A 20,235-nucleotide genomic window follows, 5' to 3' on the forward strand; every position below is an offset into this window, starting at 1 on the left:
GCCATGCTACTTTGTTTTGTACATTCAACCTCATGCAGAGGTGGGACTTTCAAGTCACAAACACGTCTTCAAGTCATATCCCAAGTCCTCAAAGAGTTAAAGTTAATGAGATAATTAAGGGACTAATTAAATGATGATTCTATATTAGTGAAGAACATCTGGGTCCGTGTATCATCCGATCATTCAATTATTCCATTTAATCTGGAAAACCAAAAAACGAAATAACGAATCAATATTTAGTTTTTCTGTTTTTCTGTATGAACCAAATATTAAAAACTGACGTTTGTTTCATTGCTTTCAGCTCGAAACGGGAAATATAATAAACAAGGAAACCAAAGCGAAATAATGGATCAAATTTACGTTTTCTCAATTGTTCTTTATTTGTTGTAGTAGGTCTAACTATTTCCCAAGGTGCCGTCCTGCTTGCTTTGCGCATGCGCAGTGGATAGTTTCAAAGGAATTGCGCTTACTTCCGCGTATTCCTCGCGGGGATAAAGAACACGTTTTTTTTAATGATCACAGGCATAGTTACAGTATGTCCAATAACAATACAACACGCTCTAATAGATTATATTGGTTAATATAATGTAATAATCCAATCAGAGATGGTTTAAATGTCCTTTGAAATCACGCTAACCGCTTGTTTTGGTATACCTACAGAGGTTTATTTGAAACGTAATTTCTAATAAAATGAATAGTGATCAGTTATCAGTAGTGATGGCAAGTTGAAGCCTCATGAAGCTTTAAGCTTTAAGTGGTTCACAAAAGGGTTATTTTCTGGAAACGTCATTTGCTCACAATACCACCTGGTGGCCAACGAGTGTAAAACAAGCAGATATATTACAGACAGAGATGTAAAGTCCAGGGGTCAGAAAGTAAAAGTCGTGCCATATTTTTGTTCCACTCATGAACTCAAAGTTAGTGATAAACACCTGTTGTAAACACCTGTTGTTATTGGGAATTACACAGGATCGGATGTTTTATTGTTTAAAATGATGCCACCATCATGGAGATCAGTGTTTGCTTTAGTTGGGCGCTTGACCCTTTCAATTATTAAAAGTGATTTGCTTTTAAACAATTGCAGTTGTGTCACAGTAAGTATTAACACATTGCTGAATTTAAAGCTTGAACTTGCAAATTAAACTGCTCTTTTGTGTAAAACATTTAAATGAACCTCATGAGGGTGTCTCTCTTTGGTTTGTTACATGAGGTTCAGCTATTACTGAACTACAACAAAATTCCTTTTAAACAAATATTATTGTAATGTGTAAATATTGGGGGGGGGGAATTGTACATGTTCAGGATTTTAGACATGAGCACTTATCATATGATCCTCAACAGTGGTGACAAGAATTATTCATGCTACAGTGCATGATGGGAGTTTTTTTTTTTTTTTTACTATGGTGTTACCCAGCATGCACTTCAGCTTGAAGCGTGTTGTTGGTTGTCACCATTGTTGAGATTCATATGCTGGGTCATGATGTCTTTGCGTTTTATTAGGACAAGGTTTCAAAAATGTATATCCATTACATAGATTAGATTTCAAATTAATTCATTATAATCCACAAGGTAGGTTATTTGAAAACTGAACATATGTTAAATGAAATAAAGTTATTTTGGAAAAAAACAGGCTGATGCCTAATAATTACTTCATCATGTAAAGCCAGCTAATAACAGTTTTCTGCACTGCACTGATTTACAACAGCACATGTACTTTTACAGAACAATATCTAACACAGAGAAGCCAAAGGTCAAGAGCCCAACTGAAGCAAACACTGATCTCCATGATGGTGGCATCAGTTTAACCAATCATCAACATCTGATCCTCTGTAATGCACAATAATGGCAGGTGTTCATCACTTAATGCACAATCATCATTTAATTAGTCTCTTAATTAGCTAATTGACTTTAACTATTTGATGATTTGGGATTTGACTTGAGACTAGTGTGTGACTTGAAAGGAATGACTTGGCTCCTCCTCTGATGAAATCAGCTGCTGAGTTCATGGGTGGAACAAAAATATGGCAGGACTTTTACTTTCTGACCCCTGTACTTTACACCTCTGTCTGTAATATATCTGCTTGTTTTACACTCGTTGGCCACCAGGTGGTATTGTGAGCAAATTGAGTTTCCAGAAATTAACCCTTTTGTGAACCACTTGGCTGAAAAGCTTAAAGCTTCATGAGGCTTCATCTTCCCATCACTAGTTAACAGATATCTGTGTTTTGTTCATGTTTGTCAGGAGGAAGTAGATGTTTGGTGTTGATCTCAGTGGGTCTCGGGCTCATTTGTGTTCTTCTGCTGGTCTTCATCATACTGCTGTACATCACCATCACAGCAGAGAGAGACATGATAAAGAGTTACAAGAACACAGTTGAAGAGTTCAATCAAACCATCAACAGCTTACAGGACAAACACACTGATCTAACACAGAAGAACCTGGAGCTGGAGACCAAAGTTAAAGATCTCACTGCTGAGAAAAACCAGTTACAGAGAGATTTTGACTCTTTGAATAAGAAGGGTCCAGTTTGTTTCTTCATGTCCACTGAGTTGAAGAGCTGGTCTGACAGCAGACAGTACTGCAGGGATCGTGGAGCTGATCTGGTCATTATCAACACTGAAGAGAAGCAGGTGAGTTTGTGTGAGAGTCTGTTAATGAATGAGAGCAATCTCACTTATTCCTGTTGTTCTTCACACAGAGGTTCATATCTTCATTAGTCAGTGAGAGAGTGTGGATTGGTTTGTCTGACAGAGAGACCGAGGGCGTCATGACATGGGTGGATAATTCAACACTGAAACAAGGGTAAGTGCTAAAAATCACTGTGTATTATTTTAGTTCGGTCTTTATGATTACCATTATAAAATCACAACCTTCAGATTAAAGCAGAAGATAAAACATCCACAAACAACGCAACTACAACCAAAGACGTTTTACTGTAAATTCTATAAAGAAAACTCTGCTTATCTCTTCTATTTTATGCTTCTACTCCATCTTCTACTTTAATTTAATCTTGAAACATGCTAATAAACTGAGTATTTTTTATTCATTAATTTGTGCTTCTGAAAATCTGAACATTTGATACATTTTGTTCAGGTTTTGGCTCAAAGGTGAGCCAAACAACGCTTACAATGAGGACTGTATTGAACTGAATTATAATAGAAAGAAGACGGGATGGTCACCACTGAACAGCTGGAATGATCATTCATGCTCTGCGAAGAAAAGGGGGATTTGTGAGAAATAGGATCCATCACATCCTGTGGTTTTGCATTTATTATCTAATGTAATCATTCTCATTGTGAACACATGAGTTCTGATTAAGCTTCCTGCCTTTAAAAAAAAAAGTAGATCTTAAATTTGTTTTTGTTTTTACTTATTGCTATAATAATCTTTATTTCTCACGGTGTGAATTCGGGTAATCTGGGACACAAAACCTCTGTGTTCATGTTTTGCTCCATCACATCAAACTCTATCAATATAATCTTAGTTCAGCTGTTATCATGATCTCATTTGTTGATCTGAAGAGTTGAGGAGACAATCACAGTAAACTACAGAAATCTAAAGAGTCCAGATTACTCTTATTCACTTTCTTATTCTGATATTGAGTGTCTGTAATTGCTTTTTCTTTGAATAAATTTGCCAGTTACCATAGTAAACTGCATTGTTATTTTTATTTGAGATTTAATTAATTCACACATCACACATAATTAAAACACATCACAGCCACCGGAAACACCAGAGACACAGCCCATCTCACCAGACACATTATCCCTCTCTCCAGCATCTCCACTTCTGTGCTTCTCACAGAAAATGGAGGAATTGGTGTATGTTGGGACTAAACTCTCTCACTCATTTGCTGCTAGCCCGCAGATATCAACTAAAAAACGGCGGGCCCCCCAACCACCAAAGCCTGTGGGCCCTGTTCCTATGAGAGCTCTCCGACCGCTGCCACAACGCCAGGGCCCAAACCCTCTATCTGCTGAAGGTGAACCAAAAACAACTGATAGCAGCTCTCAGTGATATGTGTCGGGTCCCCGCTATAATAGCAGCAACATTCACAAATGCTTACAGACCAAGCAGGAACCCAGTGTGCCTGTAGCTTTCTCTATTTCAGTTTTATCACGTGATAGAAAGTCTAAGGCCATCTCAAGCCGAAGGGCAAACTCATCTAATCTGCGGCCTATTATGCATCAAACTAAGATTGATGTAAAGACACCAAGCACTGCCATCAAGTTAGCACTTTTAAACATTCGCTCACTAAAAAATAAATCATTTCTAATCAATGACTTTATAACCACAAACAATCTGGATTTTATGTTTCTAAATGAAACATGGCTAGAAGACAGCTGCAGGGCAACAATCCTAAATGAAGCAGCCCCTCCTAACTTCACTTACATGAGTGTTTGCAGGACTGTTAGGAGAGGTGGGGGTGTAGCTGCTCTATTTAAAGATGTCTATCAATGCAAGCAAGTGTCATTTGGTCAGTACTTGTCCTTTGAATATCTAGGGATTGTGCTGAAAGGTGCTCCATGCATTCTGTTTATTATTACTTACAGGCCTCCAAAATACTCTCCAGCCTTTGTTGAAGAGGTCACAGAAATGTTATCAATGATTTCCTCAGAGTTTGACTGTTTTGCAATAGCAGGGGATTTTAATATTCACATAGATAATGCAGAAAACAAAACTACAAAAGAAATGATAACGGTTCTAAACACTTTTGACTTGACTCAGCATGTGCATGGACCCACACACAAAGGTGGACACACTCTGGATCTAATCATCAGTAGGGGTCTAAACATTTCATCCATTGTTATTAAGGACATAGCACTATCTGATCACTTCAGTATTTTCTTTGATATATTGATCTCTGCTACCACTGAATCTAGATCTGTCTCTGTCAGAAGGAGATGCATAAACGAGAACACAAGTGTACTATTTATGGAGGCTATATCTTTAACACCAAGCATTTCTGCAGACTCTGTTGATATTCTCCTTGATTCCTTCAACTCAAAAGTTAAGAATGTTATTGATGATATTGCTCCAATAATAGTCAGTAAGAAAACAGACAGAGAGAAATCAGTTTGGAGAAGATCAACAGCAGTTCAGACTATGAAAAGACAATGCAGAAAAGCCGAGCGGATGTGGAGGAAGACGAAACTTGAAATTCACTATAGCATCTATAAAGACAGCCTTCATGCTTTTAATGTGAAACTAGCCACAGCTCAAACCTTATAAACAGTAACTTAAATAACACTCGTAATCTTTTTGTCACTGTTGAGAGACTGACAAACCCCCCAAGTCAGATTCCCAGTGATATGCTATCAGACAGCAAATGCAATGAGTTTGCTTCTTTCTTTCCTGAGAAGATCATAAATATCAGGAAAGCGATTAGCACATCCTCAAGTAATGCAGAGGTCAGACAGATTCGGCCAAAATATCAAAAAGATACTACCGTAAAACTTCAAATAATAGCCCGGGCTTCTATTTACCCAAATCACCGAACTGCACCGGCTTGTATTTGAGACAGGTGTCTATAAGAGACAGGCCTTTAATTTAGCGTTGAGATGTTCAAGCATGACAGTAGGAGGTTACCACATTATATTACGTTTTATATATAATTAATTTCAATGTGTTTAACAAATCATTTAAATGTAAGAAATGTATTTGGCTATTGCCAGCTTAAAAAAATAATCCTAAAAAAACAAAACTATGTGACCGCGATGGGCAGAACAATACAAGTTAACTTACCCCTAAACGTATGTGTTTAACAAATAATTTAGTGTAAGAAATGTCTTAGATTATTGGCAGCATAAAAAAACGAAACGATGTGACAGCAATGGGCAGAACAATATTACCTCTAAAATCCATCGAGCATATGAACTTCTTGCCCGAAACATATCAATAAGAAAGAATGAAAGTTAGGCTAACCTGTAAAACAACTGCAATCATGTGATAGAAAAATACTCTATTCATCACTATCATCATCCCTGCGATCCTCAATTACAAGTTCATTGGTGAATTCCTCATCCACGTCTCTCTCCTCCACTTCTCCCTCTCCAGCCTCCGCTAACTCTGCCTACCTTGCTTGCACTAAACACAGCTCTCGCCCAGATGCGCACGGCTCTCCCTCTTTGAAACAATGGATAAGGTGATCCTCACTTCCATCAGAAGCTACTGTCAGGCCACATACCTAGGATAACACCCCGAAGTTAATGAAATATATTATCTCCTCTTTCTCCCTCGAACACACACACACGCGCAAGCATACCTTAAAGGAATTTTTCAGCCGCTCCATATCCAGCTCTCTTTGGATCAACCGAGAAATGTCGCTGCTTATCCTGAATTTTGTTCGGCAAATTTGAAAACTGTCAGCTTAAAATGTCAAATCATACTTATTTATTTTTGTCTCCATGGAGGTATTGAGAGAATTAAGAAAAACTGAAGACTAAAAGAAAGTTCGTTAACCTCTTTATTATGTTGCCATAGTGAGTCGTTCATGAACTGTTGTTGTGTCTGTCACGTGAAATCTAATCAAAACATAGAACAGACGATCTGACGGGTTTGAGAAGATCAAATACAACCCACTACACTGTAAAACCCGACAAGTTAACTTAACTCAAATCGTTTGAGTAAACCGATTGCCTTGACTGTAATACCCGACAAGTAAACTTAACTCAAACGGTTTGAGTAAACAGATATCCTTAAGTTATGTTAACTCAAACCGTTTGAGGAAACCGATTGCCTTAAACCATTTAAGTTGAAAAAACTAACAGTTACGAGTACTCTGAACTTAATTCAGTTGAGTTCATTGAAAGAAGATATACATTGCAATTAAGTGATTAAGTGATTAATTGAGCTTTAGTGATGAACACCTGCTGTTAACAAACATAATTACTGAAGAAAAGAGAGAAAGGAACAACAGCTGACTTCAGACACAGCCTAACTCAAACCTGACAAGTTATGTTAACTCAAACCGTTTGAGGAAACTGATTGCCTTAAACCATTTAAGTTGAAAAAAACTAACAGTTACGAGTACTCTGAACTTAATTCAGTTGAGTTCACTGAAAGAAGATATATATTGCAATTAAGTAATTAAGCGATTAAGTAAGTGCTGATTGAGAATTAGTGATGAACAGCTGCTGTTAACAAACAGAATCACTGAAGAAAAGAGAAACACAAGAACTACTACAACTGACTTCAGACACAGACTTAGATGAAATCAACTGATATAAAATACATGAAATCTCTCAAGATCTGATTAAACAACCCCACAAACAGCATCACCAGCTCCACTTATTAATAACCAGACTGACTTTATTTCTGTCAGACGTCTACAGAAGATCTGATTGAGAATGAACTAAGGTTTAGATGTTGATTTATTGTTTCATTTGAAGTAACCATGTTAGAGATCAGTGTTTGCTTTAGTTGGGCTCTTGACCCTTGATTTCTGTCTTAGTCTTTTCTCTGGCTGTTATAACCGTGTGTTTCTAAAACACATTTGTTGTAACTCAAAAGCCCAGAAGAAATGCCATCAAGTGTTTACCTGCACCTAGGTGTAGATTGTTGTACTTTATGTCGGTGATGATTATTATTCATTATTATTCACAAATATTGATCTGTACAGAGTCTAATCGCTGAGGAAACAAATGTGTACTTAGTAGAAGTGGACCTAATACAAGTGACACTAAGAGTCTGTGATAATCAGTTAATATAAAAATGACATAAACATTATGTACACATACATTTGTCTTCTATGCCAGTAACTGGTCAAACACAGACATCAATAATCAGAATATGAACCTCAACAATGGTGACAAAAAAACATGCTGCAATGCATGCTGGGTACTATTGTAGTACAAAACTCATCCATGGCGCCCAGCATGCTCTGCAGCATTTTTTTTTTTTTTTTTTTATGGTCACCATTGTTGAGGTTCATATTCTGATTATAGATGTCTGTGTGTGACTGACACCGTAGAAAACCACACTGTTTGGAAAGTCTTTGTATTAACTGATTACTACAGAACCACTCGCTCTTAAAATCACTTTTACTATAACCAATCAAATTACACAACACCTATTTCATCAGAGATTAGACTCCTAGCAGTTCAATAATTGATGATTATCATCACCTATATAAAGTATAGCAACCTACACCTAGGTACAGGTTAACACCTGATGGCATTTCTTCTGGGCTTTTGAGTTACAACAAATGTGTTTTAGAAACACACAGTTATAACAGCCAGAGAAAAAACTAAAGACAGAAATCAAGGGTCAAGAGCCCAACTAAAGCAAACACTGATCTCTAACATGGTTACTTCAAATGAAACACTAAATCAACATCTAAACCTTAGTTCATTCTCAATAAGATCTTCTGTAGACGTCTGACAGAAATAAAGTCAGTCTGGTTATTAATAAGTGGAGCTGGTGATGCTGTTTGTGGGGTTGTTTAATCAGATCTTGAGAGATTTCATGTATTTTATTTCAGTTGATTTCATCTAAGTCTGTGTCTGAAGTCAGTTGTAGAAGTTCTTGTGTTTCTCTTTTCTTCAGTGATTCTGTTTGTTAACAGCAGCTGTTCATCACTAATTCTCAATCAGCACTTAGTTAATTACTTAATTATTTGAATGCAAAGTTTTAAAACTTACAGGGTTTAAATCAAGGCAATCTGTTTACTCAAACAGTTTGAGTTAAGCTTACTTGTCAGGTTTTACAGTGTACTAAAAAAAACAGACCAGGTCTCTATTTGAGACCGGCCTTTATTTACCCAAACCTGTCGTCACACCAGGCGTTTAAAAGAGACAGGTGTCTATTTGGGACTCGGCTATTATTTGAAGTTTTACGGTATGCCTATTTTTTAAACAATTGATAGCAAAATTCTGGAAGACATAGTGCAGCAACTAAAATCGTCAACATGTTGTCTTGACACACTTCCCACATCTTTTTTCAAAAGTGTGCTTGACTGCTTAGAAGCAGATCTCTTAGAAGTGGTGAATGCCTCACTTCTTTCTGGGACATTTCCAAACTCCCTAAAAACTGCAGTTTTTAAGCCCCTCCTGAAAAAGACCAATCTTGATAACACAATTTTGAGCAATTTTAGACCAATATCTAATCTTCCTTTTATAGGCAAAATTATAGAAAAGGTCGTTTTTAATCAGCTGAACAAATACTTAAACTCAAATGGATACCTAAATAATTTTCAATCTGGTTTCCAACCGCTTCAAAGCACAGAGACAGCACTCATTAGGATAATAAATGATATTCGCTTAAATTGTGACTCAGGCAAAATATCGGTGCTGGTATTGCTAGATCTCAGTGCTGCGTTTGACACAGTCGATCATAACATACTACTAGAGAGACTGGAAAACTGGGTCTGGCTTTCTGGGATGGTACTCAAATGGTTTATGTCATACTTAGAAGGGAGAGGCTATTATGTGAGTCTAGGAGAGCATAAGTCTAAGTGGACGTCCATGACATGCGGAGTCCCACAAGGCTCAATTATTGCACTGCTCTTGTTTAGCCTGTATATGCTTCCACTAAGTCAAATAATGAGAAAGAACCAAATTGCCTACCACAGCTAAGCTGATGTTACCCAGATTTACCTAGCCTTATCTCCAAATGACTACAGCCCCATTGACTCCCTCTGCCAATGAATTGATGAAATTAATAGTTGGATGTGCCATAACTATCTTCAGTTAAATAAGGAAAAAACTGAAGTCATTGCCTTTGGAAACAAAGATGAAGTGTTCAAGGTGAATGCATACCTTGACTCTACACTGAAAAAAGTAATAAGTAAATTTACTTAATATTTATTTGGCAAGTTTTTGCACAAACATTTTTCAAGTAAATTTAACACATTTGGAAATTAAGTAAATCTACTTAACTAAGTTAAGTAAAAAAAATTAAATTATAATAAGTACATTCTATTGAGTAAAATTTAATTAAATAATATTAAATTAATGTATTTAGCAGACACTTTTATCCAAAGCAACTTACAGTGCATTCAGGCTAACAATTTTCACCTATCATGTGTTCCCGGGGAATCGAACACACAACCTTACACTTGCTAATGCAATGTTCAACCACTGAGCTACAGGAACACTTCAAGATCTTGGGAAAAATAAGTGAAAATTTCACTTACTTACTTTTTTATTTTGGAAAGTTTTTACACTAACAAAAAACCCGAAACAGATATTCTAGAAATTTCTAAATGTAAAATATTTTTTTTCAAAACAGTTTTATCAAATGAGGGTAAATAAGTCTCTCACTTCTGTCCCTTTAAACCAGTTTACATCAAAGACAGCACGAAGGACTGGATGCACATGATAAATATTCTGCAATTAAGAAAACAGACAAAAGAAATAGCACTGTAAAACCTGATAAGTAAACTTTACTCAAACCGTTTGAGTAAACAGATTGCCTTGATTTAAACCATGTAAGTTTTAAAACTTTGCATTTAAGTAATTAAGTGATTAACTAAGTGCTGATTGAGAATTAGTGATGAACAGCTGCTGTTAACAAACAGAATCACTGAAGCAAACAGAAACACAAGAACTACTACAACTGACTTCAGACACAGACTTAGATGAAATCAACTGAAATAAAATACATGAAATCTCTCAAGATCTGATGAAACAACCCACAAACAGCATCACCAGCTCCACTTATTAATAACCAGACTGACTTTATTTCTGTCAGACGTCTACAGAAGACCCTCTCTCCATATGTATTTGAGCTGTGTGTGTTTTTTGCACTTTAGTATATTTTATTGTTACACCTTCTAATTTAAAATAAAACAAAGCAAAGAACAAGTGTCTCATCATTTATTATAAAACATAGCATTACATCACTTTGTTGTTCACGGCTGATGCTTCTCTGACAAACTGCTTCTTCAGCTTTTTTATATATTTACAATTTCAATCGTCCACCATGTATTTGATATTAATGTAGTTACATAGATTTAGAACTTAAATTTATTCCAGCTAGTGATGGGGGAAACCATTTGAAGCTTTGAATCAACTGAAACAATTGCTTTGCAAAATTATTCACTGTTTCGAAGCACTTTAAATCACGCTGGTGACGCCTGCTGGTAGTGATGGGAAGATGAAGCCTCATGAAGCTTTAAGCTTTTCAGCCAAGTGGTTCACCACAGGAGACAGGGGTTAGCTGCAGCTTGGAGCAATGGGCGCGCCGAAAGGTAGGGGCGTGAGGCAAAAGGTTTCTCATTGGTGAAAGGAGTTTTACTGTGCTGGCCAATCAGCAGTAAATATACATTTACGTAATTTCCTTAGACAAGGTGGCGGCGATAAGACGTGAGGTAACTATTCATCGTTTATATGTTTACCTATACTTTATATACCACAAATACGTATATGAAGTGAAGTGAAGTGACATTCAGCCAAGTATGGTGACCCATACTCAGAATTTGTGCTCTGCATTTAACCCATCCGAAGTGCACACACACAGAGCAGTGAACACACACACACACACTGTGAGCACACACCCGGAGCAGTGGGCAGCCATTTATGCTGCGGCGCCCGGGGAGCAGTTGGGGGTTCGATGCCTTGCTCAAGGGCACCTAAGTCGTGGTATTGAAGGTGGAGAGAGAACTGTACATGCACTACCCCCACCCACAATTCCTGCCGGCCGAGACTAGAACTCACAACCCTTCAATTGGGAGTCCAACCCTCTAACCATTAGGCCACGACTTCCCCAGACATTCAGCCAAGTATGGTGACCCATACTCAGAATTTGTGCTCTGCATTTAACCCATCCGAAATGCACACACACACAGAGCAGTGAACACACACACACACACACTGTGAGCACACACCCGGAGCAGTGGGCAGCCATTTATGCTGCGGCGCCCGGGGAGCAGTTTTGGGGTTCGATGCCTTGCTCAAGGGCACCTAAGTCGTGGTATTGAAGGTGGAGAGAGAACTGTTCATGCACTACCCCCACCCACAATTCCTTCCGGCCCGAGACTAGAACCCACAACCCTTCGATTGGGAGTCCAACCCTCTAACCATTAGGCCACGACTTCCCCTATATTATATTAAGATAAGTTTGTTACAATATGATCATCATTTTTCCTTTGCGTTTTATTTTGCAGCTTTAGTAATTCGTTTATTGTTGTTGACAGACATATGTACAGTGAGACAAAACGATGACCGCACTGACGGCGAATCCTTCAGAGATGATAGTTTATATCTGCATCCTTTTTGTACAATAGAGTACAGAATACATCCTGTAAGTATAATAATGATTACCACCTCTGCTATTCCCACACTGCAACATTGTGTCGGCCCAGATCCGGCCCACATCTGGCACCCGTGTAAAGATGATCTGGCCCACATGCAGCGTGGAATGATGGCACTTGGGCGGACCGCTCCTGTTTGCCAGATTTGAGCCACAAGCAGGCCATAGCAATGCCACATGTCAGCCAAGAGTAAAGAAATTAACCAGAATTGGACCTTATCTGAGCCACAAAATCTGTGTGTATTAAATATAAAGTATTTCAGCCTTAAGCCGGTTAACAAGCTGAATCACTGAAGGAAAGAAAAGAACAGAAAAAGAGATGAGCAGAAACACAAGAACTACAACTGACTTCATCCACTTACTTCATCAATTTACTCTTATTATGTACTTTGTCTTTTTTGGCTGCTTTGATAGTGTGTTTATTAAACACATTTGCAGCATCAAAGAAAGCTGAAGTGACATGATATCAAGTGACGGCTGTTATCTGTTGATGGTTTTATAATCATCATGAAATACATTGATGTTTTTATTTATCTATGAATTATGTTGTTCCAATTTTACAAACCCTGTGATTGCACTATATTATATAGTGCAAACTGATTGCACTATATTTTTCACGGTTTTATTTCATTTTATTTTTTTATGTAAAATCATTTTCTAACTGTTTTAAATGTTTTAATCATTTTAAAATTGCTGGTTTTATTTTTGTTATTATTTTTCTTCTTGATTATTTTACTTTCTTTTATGTAATGCACTTTGAATTAGCATTGTGTATGAAATGTGCTCTATAAATAAACTTGCCTTGCTTCTGCCCCATGAGATCCAGCAGTATTATAATAATCAGTTAATATCTTTTAACAAACATGCGCTCAAAACACTTAACCTAAGCTGACACACATAGATATAAACAATCAGCACATGGATCTCAATAATGGCGACAATCAAAAATATTTAGATAAACTGATCAATTCAGAACTTCACTGAAAAGCTACTGTCACAACAAAAACAATATATAACAAAATATAAGAAAATATTTAGAATTAAACAAAATAATAGGGCAATTCAGCTACATAATTTATTCATGTTGCAATGCATGTTGGAAGTTTTGTACTATGCTAGTACCCAGCATGCATTGCAGCAAGGTACATTTGATTGTCACCATTGTTGAGATTCATGTGCTGATTTTTGATGTCTGTGTGTGTCATCATAGATTGCTTTTTTTCACAACTGGAGCTCAAACTCTGAGTCACGGCCGGGATGAAAGAAAAGATCTCAAGCACAGTAAGTAGAAAAATACTTGAAAGTAAAAATGGTTTTGAAGATGGTGTTGTTAATATTGTCATTATGTGGAAATGAGAACCGTCACATACAAATATTTATAAGAGTGAAATATCAATGTTTCCATTTTACTTTTAAATTTCTATTTACTTTTTCAAAATGTTATTGTTTGCATATTTTATAATATATTTACAAAAACATACCAAAACAATAGTAGATTACCTACAGAGGTTTATTTGAAACGTAATTTCTAATAAAATGAATAGTGATCAGTTATCAGTAGTGATGGCAAGTTGAAGCCTCATGAAGCTTTAAGCTTTAAGTGGTTCACAAAAGGGTTATTTTCTGGAAACGTCATTTGCTCACAATACCACCTGGTGGCCAACGAGTGTAAAACAAGCAGATATATTACAGACAGAGGTGTAAAGTACAGGGGTCAGAAAGTAAAAGTCGTGCCATATTTTTGTTCCACTCATGAACTCAAAGTTAGTGATAAACACCTGTTGTAAACACCTGTTGTTATTGGGAATTACACAGGATCGGATGTTTTATTGTTTAAAATGATGCCACCATCATGGAGATCAGTGTTTGCTTTAGTTGGGCGCTTGACCCTTTCAATTATTAAAAGTGATTTGCTTTTAAACAATTGCAGTTGTGTCACAGTAAGTATTAACACATTGCTGAATTTAAAGCTTGAACTTGCAAATTAAACTGCTCTTTTGTGTAAAACATTTAAATGAACCTCATGAGGGTGTCTCTCTTTGGTTTGTTACATGAGGTTCAGCTATTACTGAACTACAACAAAATTCCTATTAAACAAATATTATTGTAATGTGTAAATATTGGGGGGGGGGGGGGGAATTGTACATGTTCAGGATTTTAGACATGAGCACTTATCATATGATCCTCAACAGTGGTGACAAGAATTATTCATGCTACAGTGCATGATGGGAGTTTTTTTTTTTTTTTTTACTATGGTGTTACCCAGCATGCACTTCAGCTTGAAGCGTGTTGTTGGTTGTCACCATTGTTGAGATTCATATGCTGGGTCATGATGTCTTTGCGTTTTATTAGGACAAGGTTTCAAAAATGTATATCCATTACATAGATTAGATTTCAAATTAATTCATTATAATCCACAAGGTAGGTTATTTGAAAACTGAACATATGTTAAATGAAATAAAGTTATTTTGGAAAAAAACAGGCTGATGCCTAATAATTACTTCATCATGTAAAGCCAGCTAATAACAGTTTTCTGCACTGCACTGATTTACAACAGCACATGTACTTTTACAGAAAAATATCTAACACAGAGAAGCCAAAGGTCAAGAGCCCAACTGAAGCAAACACTGATCTCCATGATGGTGGCATCAGTTTAACCAATCATCAACATCTGATCCTCTGTAATGCACAATAATGGCAGGTGTTCATCACTAATGCACAATCATCATTTAATTAGTCTCTTAATTAGCTAATTGACTTTAACTATTTGATGATTTGGGATTTGACTTGAGACTAGTGTGTGACTTGAAAGGAATGACTTGGCTCCTCCTCTGATTAAATCATCTGGGTTCATGGGTGGAACAAAAATATGGCAGGACTTTTACTTTCTGACCCCTGTACTTTACACCTCTGTCTGTAATATATCTGCTTGTTTTACACTCGTTGGCCACCAGGTGGTATTGTGAGCAAATTGAGTTTCCAGAAATTAACCCTTTTGTGAACCACTTGGCTGAAAAGCTTAAAGCTTCATGAGGCTTCATCTTCCCATCACTAGTTAACAGATATCTGTGTTTTGTTCATGTTTGTCAGGAGGAAGTAGATGTTTGGTGTTGATCTCAGTGGGTCTCGGGCTCATTTGTGTTCTTCTGCTGGTCTTCATCATACTGCTGTACATCACCATCACAGCAGAGAGAGACATGATAAAGAGTTACAAGAACACAGTTGAAGAGTTCAATCAAACCATCAACAGCTTACAGCACAAACACACTGATCTAACACAGAAGAACCTGGAGCTGGAGACCAAAGTTAAAGATCTCACTGCTGAGAAAAACCAGTTACAGAGAGATTTTGACTCTTTGAATAAGAAGGGTCCAGTTTGTTTCTTCATGTCCACTGAGTTGAAGAGCTGGTCTGACAGCAGACAGTACTGCAGGGATCGTGGAGCTGATCTGGTCATTATCAACACTGAAGAGAAGCAGGTGAGTTTGTGTGAGAGTCTGTTAATGAATGAGAGCAATCTCACTTATTCCTGTTGTTCTTCACACAGAGGTTCATATCTTCATTAGTCAGTGAGAGAGTGTGGATTGGTTTGTCTGACACAGAGAACGAGGGCGTCATGACATGGGTGGATAATTCAACACTGAAACAAGGGTAAGTGCTAAAAATCACTGTGTATTATTTTAGTTCGGTCTTTATGATTACCATTATAAAATCACAACCTTCAGATTAAAGCAGAAGATAAAACATCCACAAACAACGCAACTACAACCAAAGACGTTTTACTGTAAATTTTATAAAGAAAACTCTGCTTATCTCTTCTATTTTATGCTTCTACTCCATCTTCTACTTTAATTTAATCTTGAAACATGCTAATAAACTGAGTATTTTTTATTCATTAATTTGTGCTTCTGAAAATCTGAACATTTGATACATTTTGTTCAGGTTTTGGCTCAAAGGTGAGCCAAACAACGCTTACAATGAGGACTGTATTGAACTGAATTATAATAGAAAGAAGACGGGATGGTCACCACTGAACAGCTGGAATGATCATTCATGCTCTGCGAAGAAAAGGGGGATTTGTGAGAAATAGGATCCATCACATCCTGTGGTTTTGCATTTATTATCTAATGTAATCATTCTCATTGTGAACACATGAGTTCTGATTAAGCTTCCTGCCTTTAAAAAAAAAAGTAGATCTTAAATTTGTTTTTGTTTTTACTTATTGCTATAATAATCTTTATTTCTCACGGTGTGAATTCGGGTAATCTGGGACACAAAACCTCTGTGTTCATGTTTTGCTCCATCACATCAAACTCTATCAATATGATCTTAGTTCAGCTGTTATCATGATCTCATTTGTTGATCTGAAGAGTTGAGGAGACAATCACAGTAAACTACAGAAATCTAAAGAGTCCAGATTACTCTTATTCACTTTCTTATTCTGATATTGAGTGTCTGTAATTGCTTTTTCTTTGAATAAATTTGCCAGTTACCATAGTAAACTGCATTGTTATTTTTATTTGAGATTTAATTAATTCACACATCACACATAATTAAAACACATCACAGCCACCGGAAACACCAGAGACACAGCCCATCTCACCAGACACATTATCCCTCTCTCCAGCATCTCCACTTCTGTGCTTCTCACAGAAAATGGAGGAATTGGTGTATGTTGGGACTAAACTCTCTCACTCATTTGCTGCTAGCCCGCAGATATCAACTAAAAAACGGCGGGCCCCCCAACCACCAAAGCCTGTGGGCCCTGTTCCTATGAGAGCTCTCCGACCGCTGCCACAACGCCAGGGCCCAAACCCTCTATCTGCTGAAGGTGAACCAAAAAAAACTGATAGCAGCTCTCAGTGATATGTGTCGGGTCCCCGCTATAATAGCAGCAACATTCACAAATGCTTACAGACCAAGCAGGAACCCAGTGTGCCTGTAGCTTTCTCTATTTCAGTTTTATCACGTGATAGAAAGTCTAAGGCCATCTCAAGCCGAAGGGCAAACTCATCTAATCTGCAGCCTATTATGCATCAAACTAAGATTGATGTAAAGACACCAAGCACTGCCATCAAGTTAGCACTTTTAAACATTCGCTCACTAAAAAATAAATCATTTCTAATCAATGACTTTATAACCACAAACAATCTGGATTTTATGTTTCTAAATGAAACATGGCTAGAAGACAGCTGCAGGGCAACAATCCTAAATGAAGCAGCCCCTCCTAACTTCACTTACATGAGTGTTTGCAGGACTGTTAGGAGAGGTGGGGGTGTAGCTGCTCTATTTAAAGATGTCTATCAATGCAAGCAAGTGTCATTTGGTCAGTACTTGTCCTTTGAATATCTAGGGATTGTGCTGAAAGGTGCTCCATGCATTCTGTTTATTATTACTTACAGGCCTCCAAAATACTCTCCAGCCTTTGTTGAAGAGGTCACAGAAATGTTATCAATGATTTCCTCAGAGTTTGACTGTTTTGCAATAGCAGGGGATTTTAATATTCACATAGATAATGCAGAAAACAAAACTACAAAAGAAATGATAACGGTTCTAAACACTTTTGACTTGACTCAGCATGTGCATGGACCCACACACAAAGGTGGACACACTCTGGATCTAATCATCAGTAGGGGTCTAAACATTTCATCCATTGTTATTAAGGACATAGCACTATCTGATCACTTCAGTATTTTCTTTGATAAATTGATCTCTGCTACCACTGAATCTAGATCTGTCTCTGTCAGAAGGAGATGCATAAACGAGAACACAAGTGTACTATTTATGGAGGCTATATCTTTAACACCAAGCATTTCTGCAGACTCTGTTGATATTCTCCTTGATTCCTTCAACTCAAAAGTTAAGAATGTTATTGATGATATTGCTCCAATAATAGTCAGTAAGAAAACAGACAGAGAGAAATCAGTTTGGAGAAGATCAACAGCAGTTCAGACTATGAAAAGACAATGCAGAAAAGCCGAGCGGATGTGGAGGAAGACGAAACTTGAAATTCACTATAGCATCTATAAAGACAGCCTTCATGCTTTTAATGTGAAACTAGCCACAGCTCAAACCTTATAAACAGTAACTTAAATAACACTCGTAATCTTTTTGTCACTGTTGAGAGACTGACAAACCCCCCAAGTCAGATTCCCAGTGATATGCTATCAGACAGCAAATGCAATGAGTTTGCTTCTTTCTTTCCTGAGAAGATCATAAATATCAGGAAAGCGATTAGCACATCCTCAAGTAATGCAGAGGTCAGACAGATTCGGCCAAAATATCAAAAAGATACTACCGTAAAACTTCAAATAATAGCCCGGGCTTCTATTTACCCAAATCACCGAACTGCACCGGCTTGTATTTGAGACAGGTGTCTATAAGAGACAGGCCTTTAATTTAGCGTTGAGATGTTCAAGCATGACAGTAGGAGGTTACCACATTATATTACGTTTTATATATAATTAATTTCAATGTGTTTAACAAATCATTTAAATGTAAGAAATGTATTTGGCTATTGCCAGCTTAAAAAAATAATCCTAAAAAAACAAAACTATGTGACCGCGATGGGCAGAACAATACAAGTTAACTTACCCCTAAACGTATGTGTTTAACAAATAATTTAGTGTAAGAAATGTCTTAGATTATTGGCAGCATAAAAAAACGAAACGATGTGACAGCAATGGGCAGAACAATATTACCTCTAAAATCCATCGAGCATATGAACTTCTTGCCCGAAACATATCAATAAGAAAGAATGAAAGTTAGGCTAACCTGTAAAACAACTGCAATCATGTGATAGAAAAATACTCTATTCATCACTATCATCATCCCTGCGATCCTCAATTACAAGTTCATTGGTGAATTCCTCATCCACGTCTCTCTCCTCCACTTCTCCCTCTCCAGCCTCCGCTAACTCTGCCTACCTTGCTTGCACTAAACACAGCTCTCGCCCAGATGCGCACGGCTCTCCCTCTTTGAAACAATGGATAAGGTGATCCTCACTTCCATCAGAAGCTACTGTCAGGCCACATACCTAGGATAACACCCCGAAGTTAATGAAATATATTATCTCCTCTTTCTCCCTCGAACACACACACACGCGCAAGCATACCTTAAAGGAATTTTTCAGCCGCTCCGTATCCAGCTCTCTTTGGATCAACCGAGAAATGTCGCTGCTTATCCTGAATTTTGTTCGGCAAATTTGAAAACTGTCAGCTTAAAATGTCAAATCATACTTATTTATTTTTGTCTCCATGGAGGTATTGAGAGAATTAAGAAAAACTGAAGACTAAAAGAAAGTTCGTTAACCTCTTTATTATGTTGCCATAGTGAGTCGTTCATGAACTGTTGTTGTGTCTGTCACGTGAAATCTAATCAAAACATAGAACAGACGATCTGACGGGTTTGAGAAGATCAAATACAACCCACTACTAAAAAAAACAGACCAGGTCTCTATTTGAGACCGGCCTTTATTTACCCAAACCTGTCGTCACACCAGGCGTTTAAAAGAGACAGGTGTCTATTTGGGACTCGGCTATTATTTGAAGTTTTACGGTATGCCTATTTTTTAAACAATTGATAGCAAAATTCTGGAAGACATAGTGCAGCAACTAAAATCGTCAACATGTTGTCTTGACACACTTCCCACATCTTTTTTCAAAAGTGTGCTTGACTGCTTAGAAGCAGATCTCTTAGAAGTGGTGAATGCCTCACTTCTTTCTGGGACATTTCCAAACTCCCTAAAAACTGCAGTTTTTAAGCCCCTCCTGAAAAAGACCAATCTTGATAACACAATTTTGAGCAATTTTAGACCAATATCTAATCTTCCTTTTATAGGCAAAATTATAGAAAAGGTCGTTTTTAATCAGCTGAACAAATACTTAAACTCAAATGGATACCTAAATAATTTTCAATCTGGTTTCCAACCGCTTCAAAGCACAGAGACAGCACTCATTAGGATAATAAATGATATTCGCTTA

The 20,235-nt window shown here is 37.2% G+C and overlaps 2 protein-coding genes across 2 annotated transcripts; both read left to right on the top strand.

Moving 5' to 3' along the window:
- The first annotated feature begins 2,205 nt into the window (after positions 1-2,205).
- LOC113052709 (CD209 antigen-like protein 2) lies at positions 2,206-3,320 on the top strand. Its single transcript, XM_026217160.1, has 3 exons — positions 2,206-2,631; positions 2,700-2,803; positions 3,095-3,320. The coding sequence occupies exons 1-3, from the start codon at positions 2,350-2,352 to the stop codon at positions 3,240-3,242; spliced, it is 534 nt and encodes a 177-aa protein (XP_026072945.1). The 5' UTR covers positions 2,206-2,349; the 3' UTR covers positions 3,243-3,320.
- Positions 3,321-11,098: 7,778 nt separating this feature from the next.
- LOC113108897 (CD209 antigen-like protein C) lies at positions 11,099-16,443 on the top strand. Its single transcript, XM_026272311.1, has 4 exons — positions 11,099-11,156; positions 15,344-15,732; positions 15,801-15,904; positions 16,196-16,443. The coding sequence occupies exons 1-4, from the start codon at positions 11,099-11,101 to the stop codon at positions 16,341-16,343; spliced, it is 699 nt and encodes a 232-aa protein (XP_026128096.1). The 3' UTR covers positions 16,344-16,443.
- Positions 16,444-20,235: the final 3,792 nt, after the last annotated feature.

Source organism: Carassius auratus, chromosome 1 (assembly GCF_003368295.1).
Source record: "Carassius auratus strain Wakin chromosome 1, ASM336829v1, whole genome shotgun sequence".
NCBI classification, from domain to species: domain Eukaryota; kingdom Metazoa; phylum Chordata; class Actinopteri; order Cypriniformes; family Cyprinidae; genus Carassius; species Carassius auratus.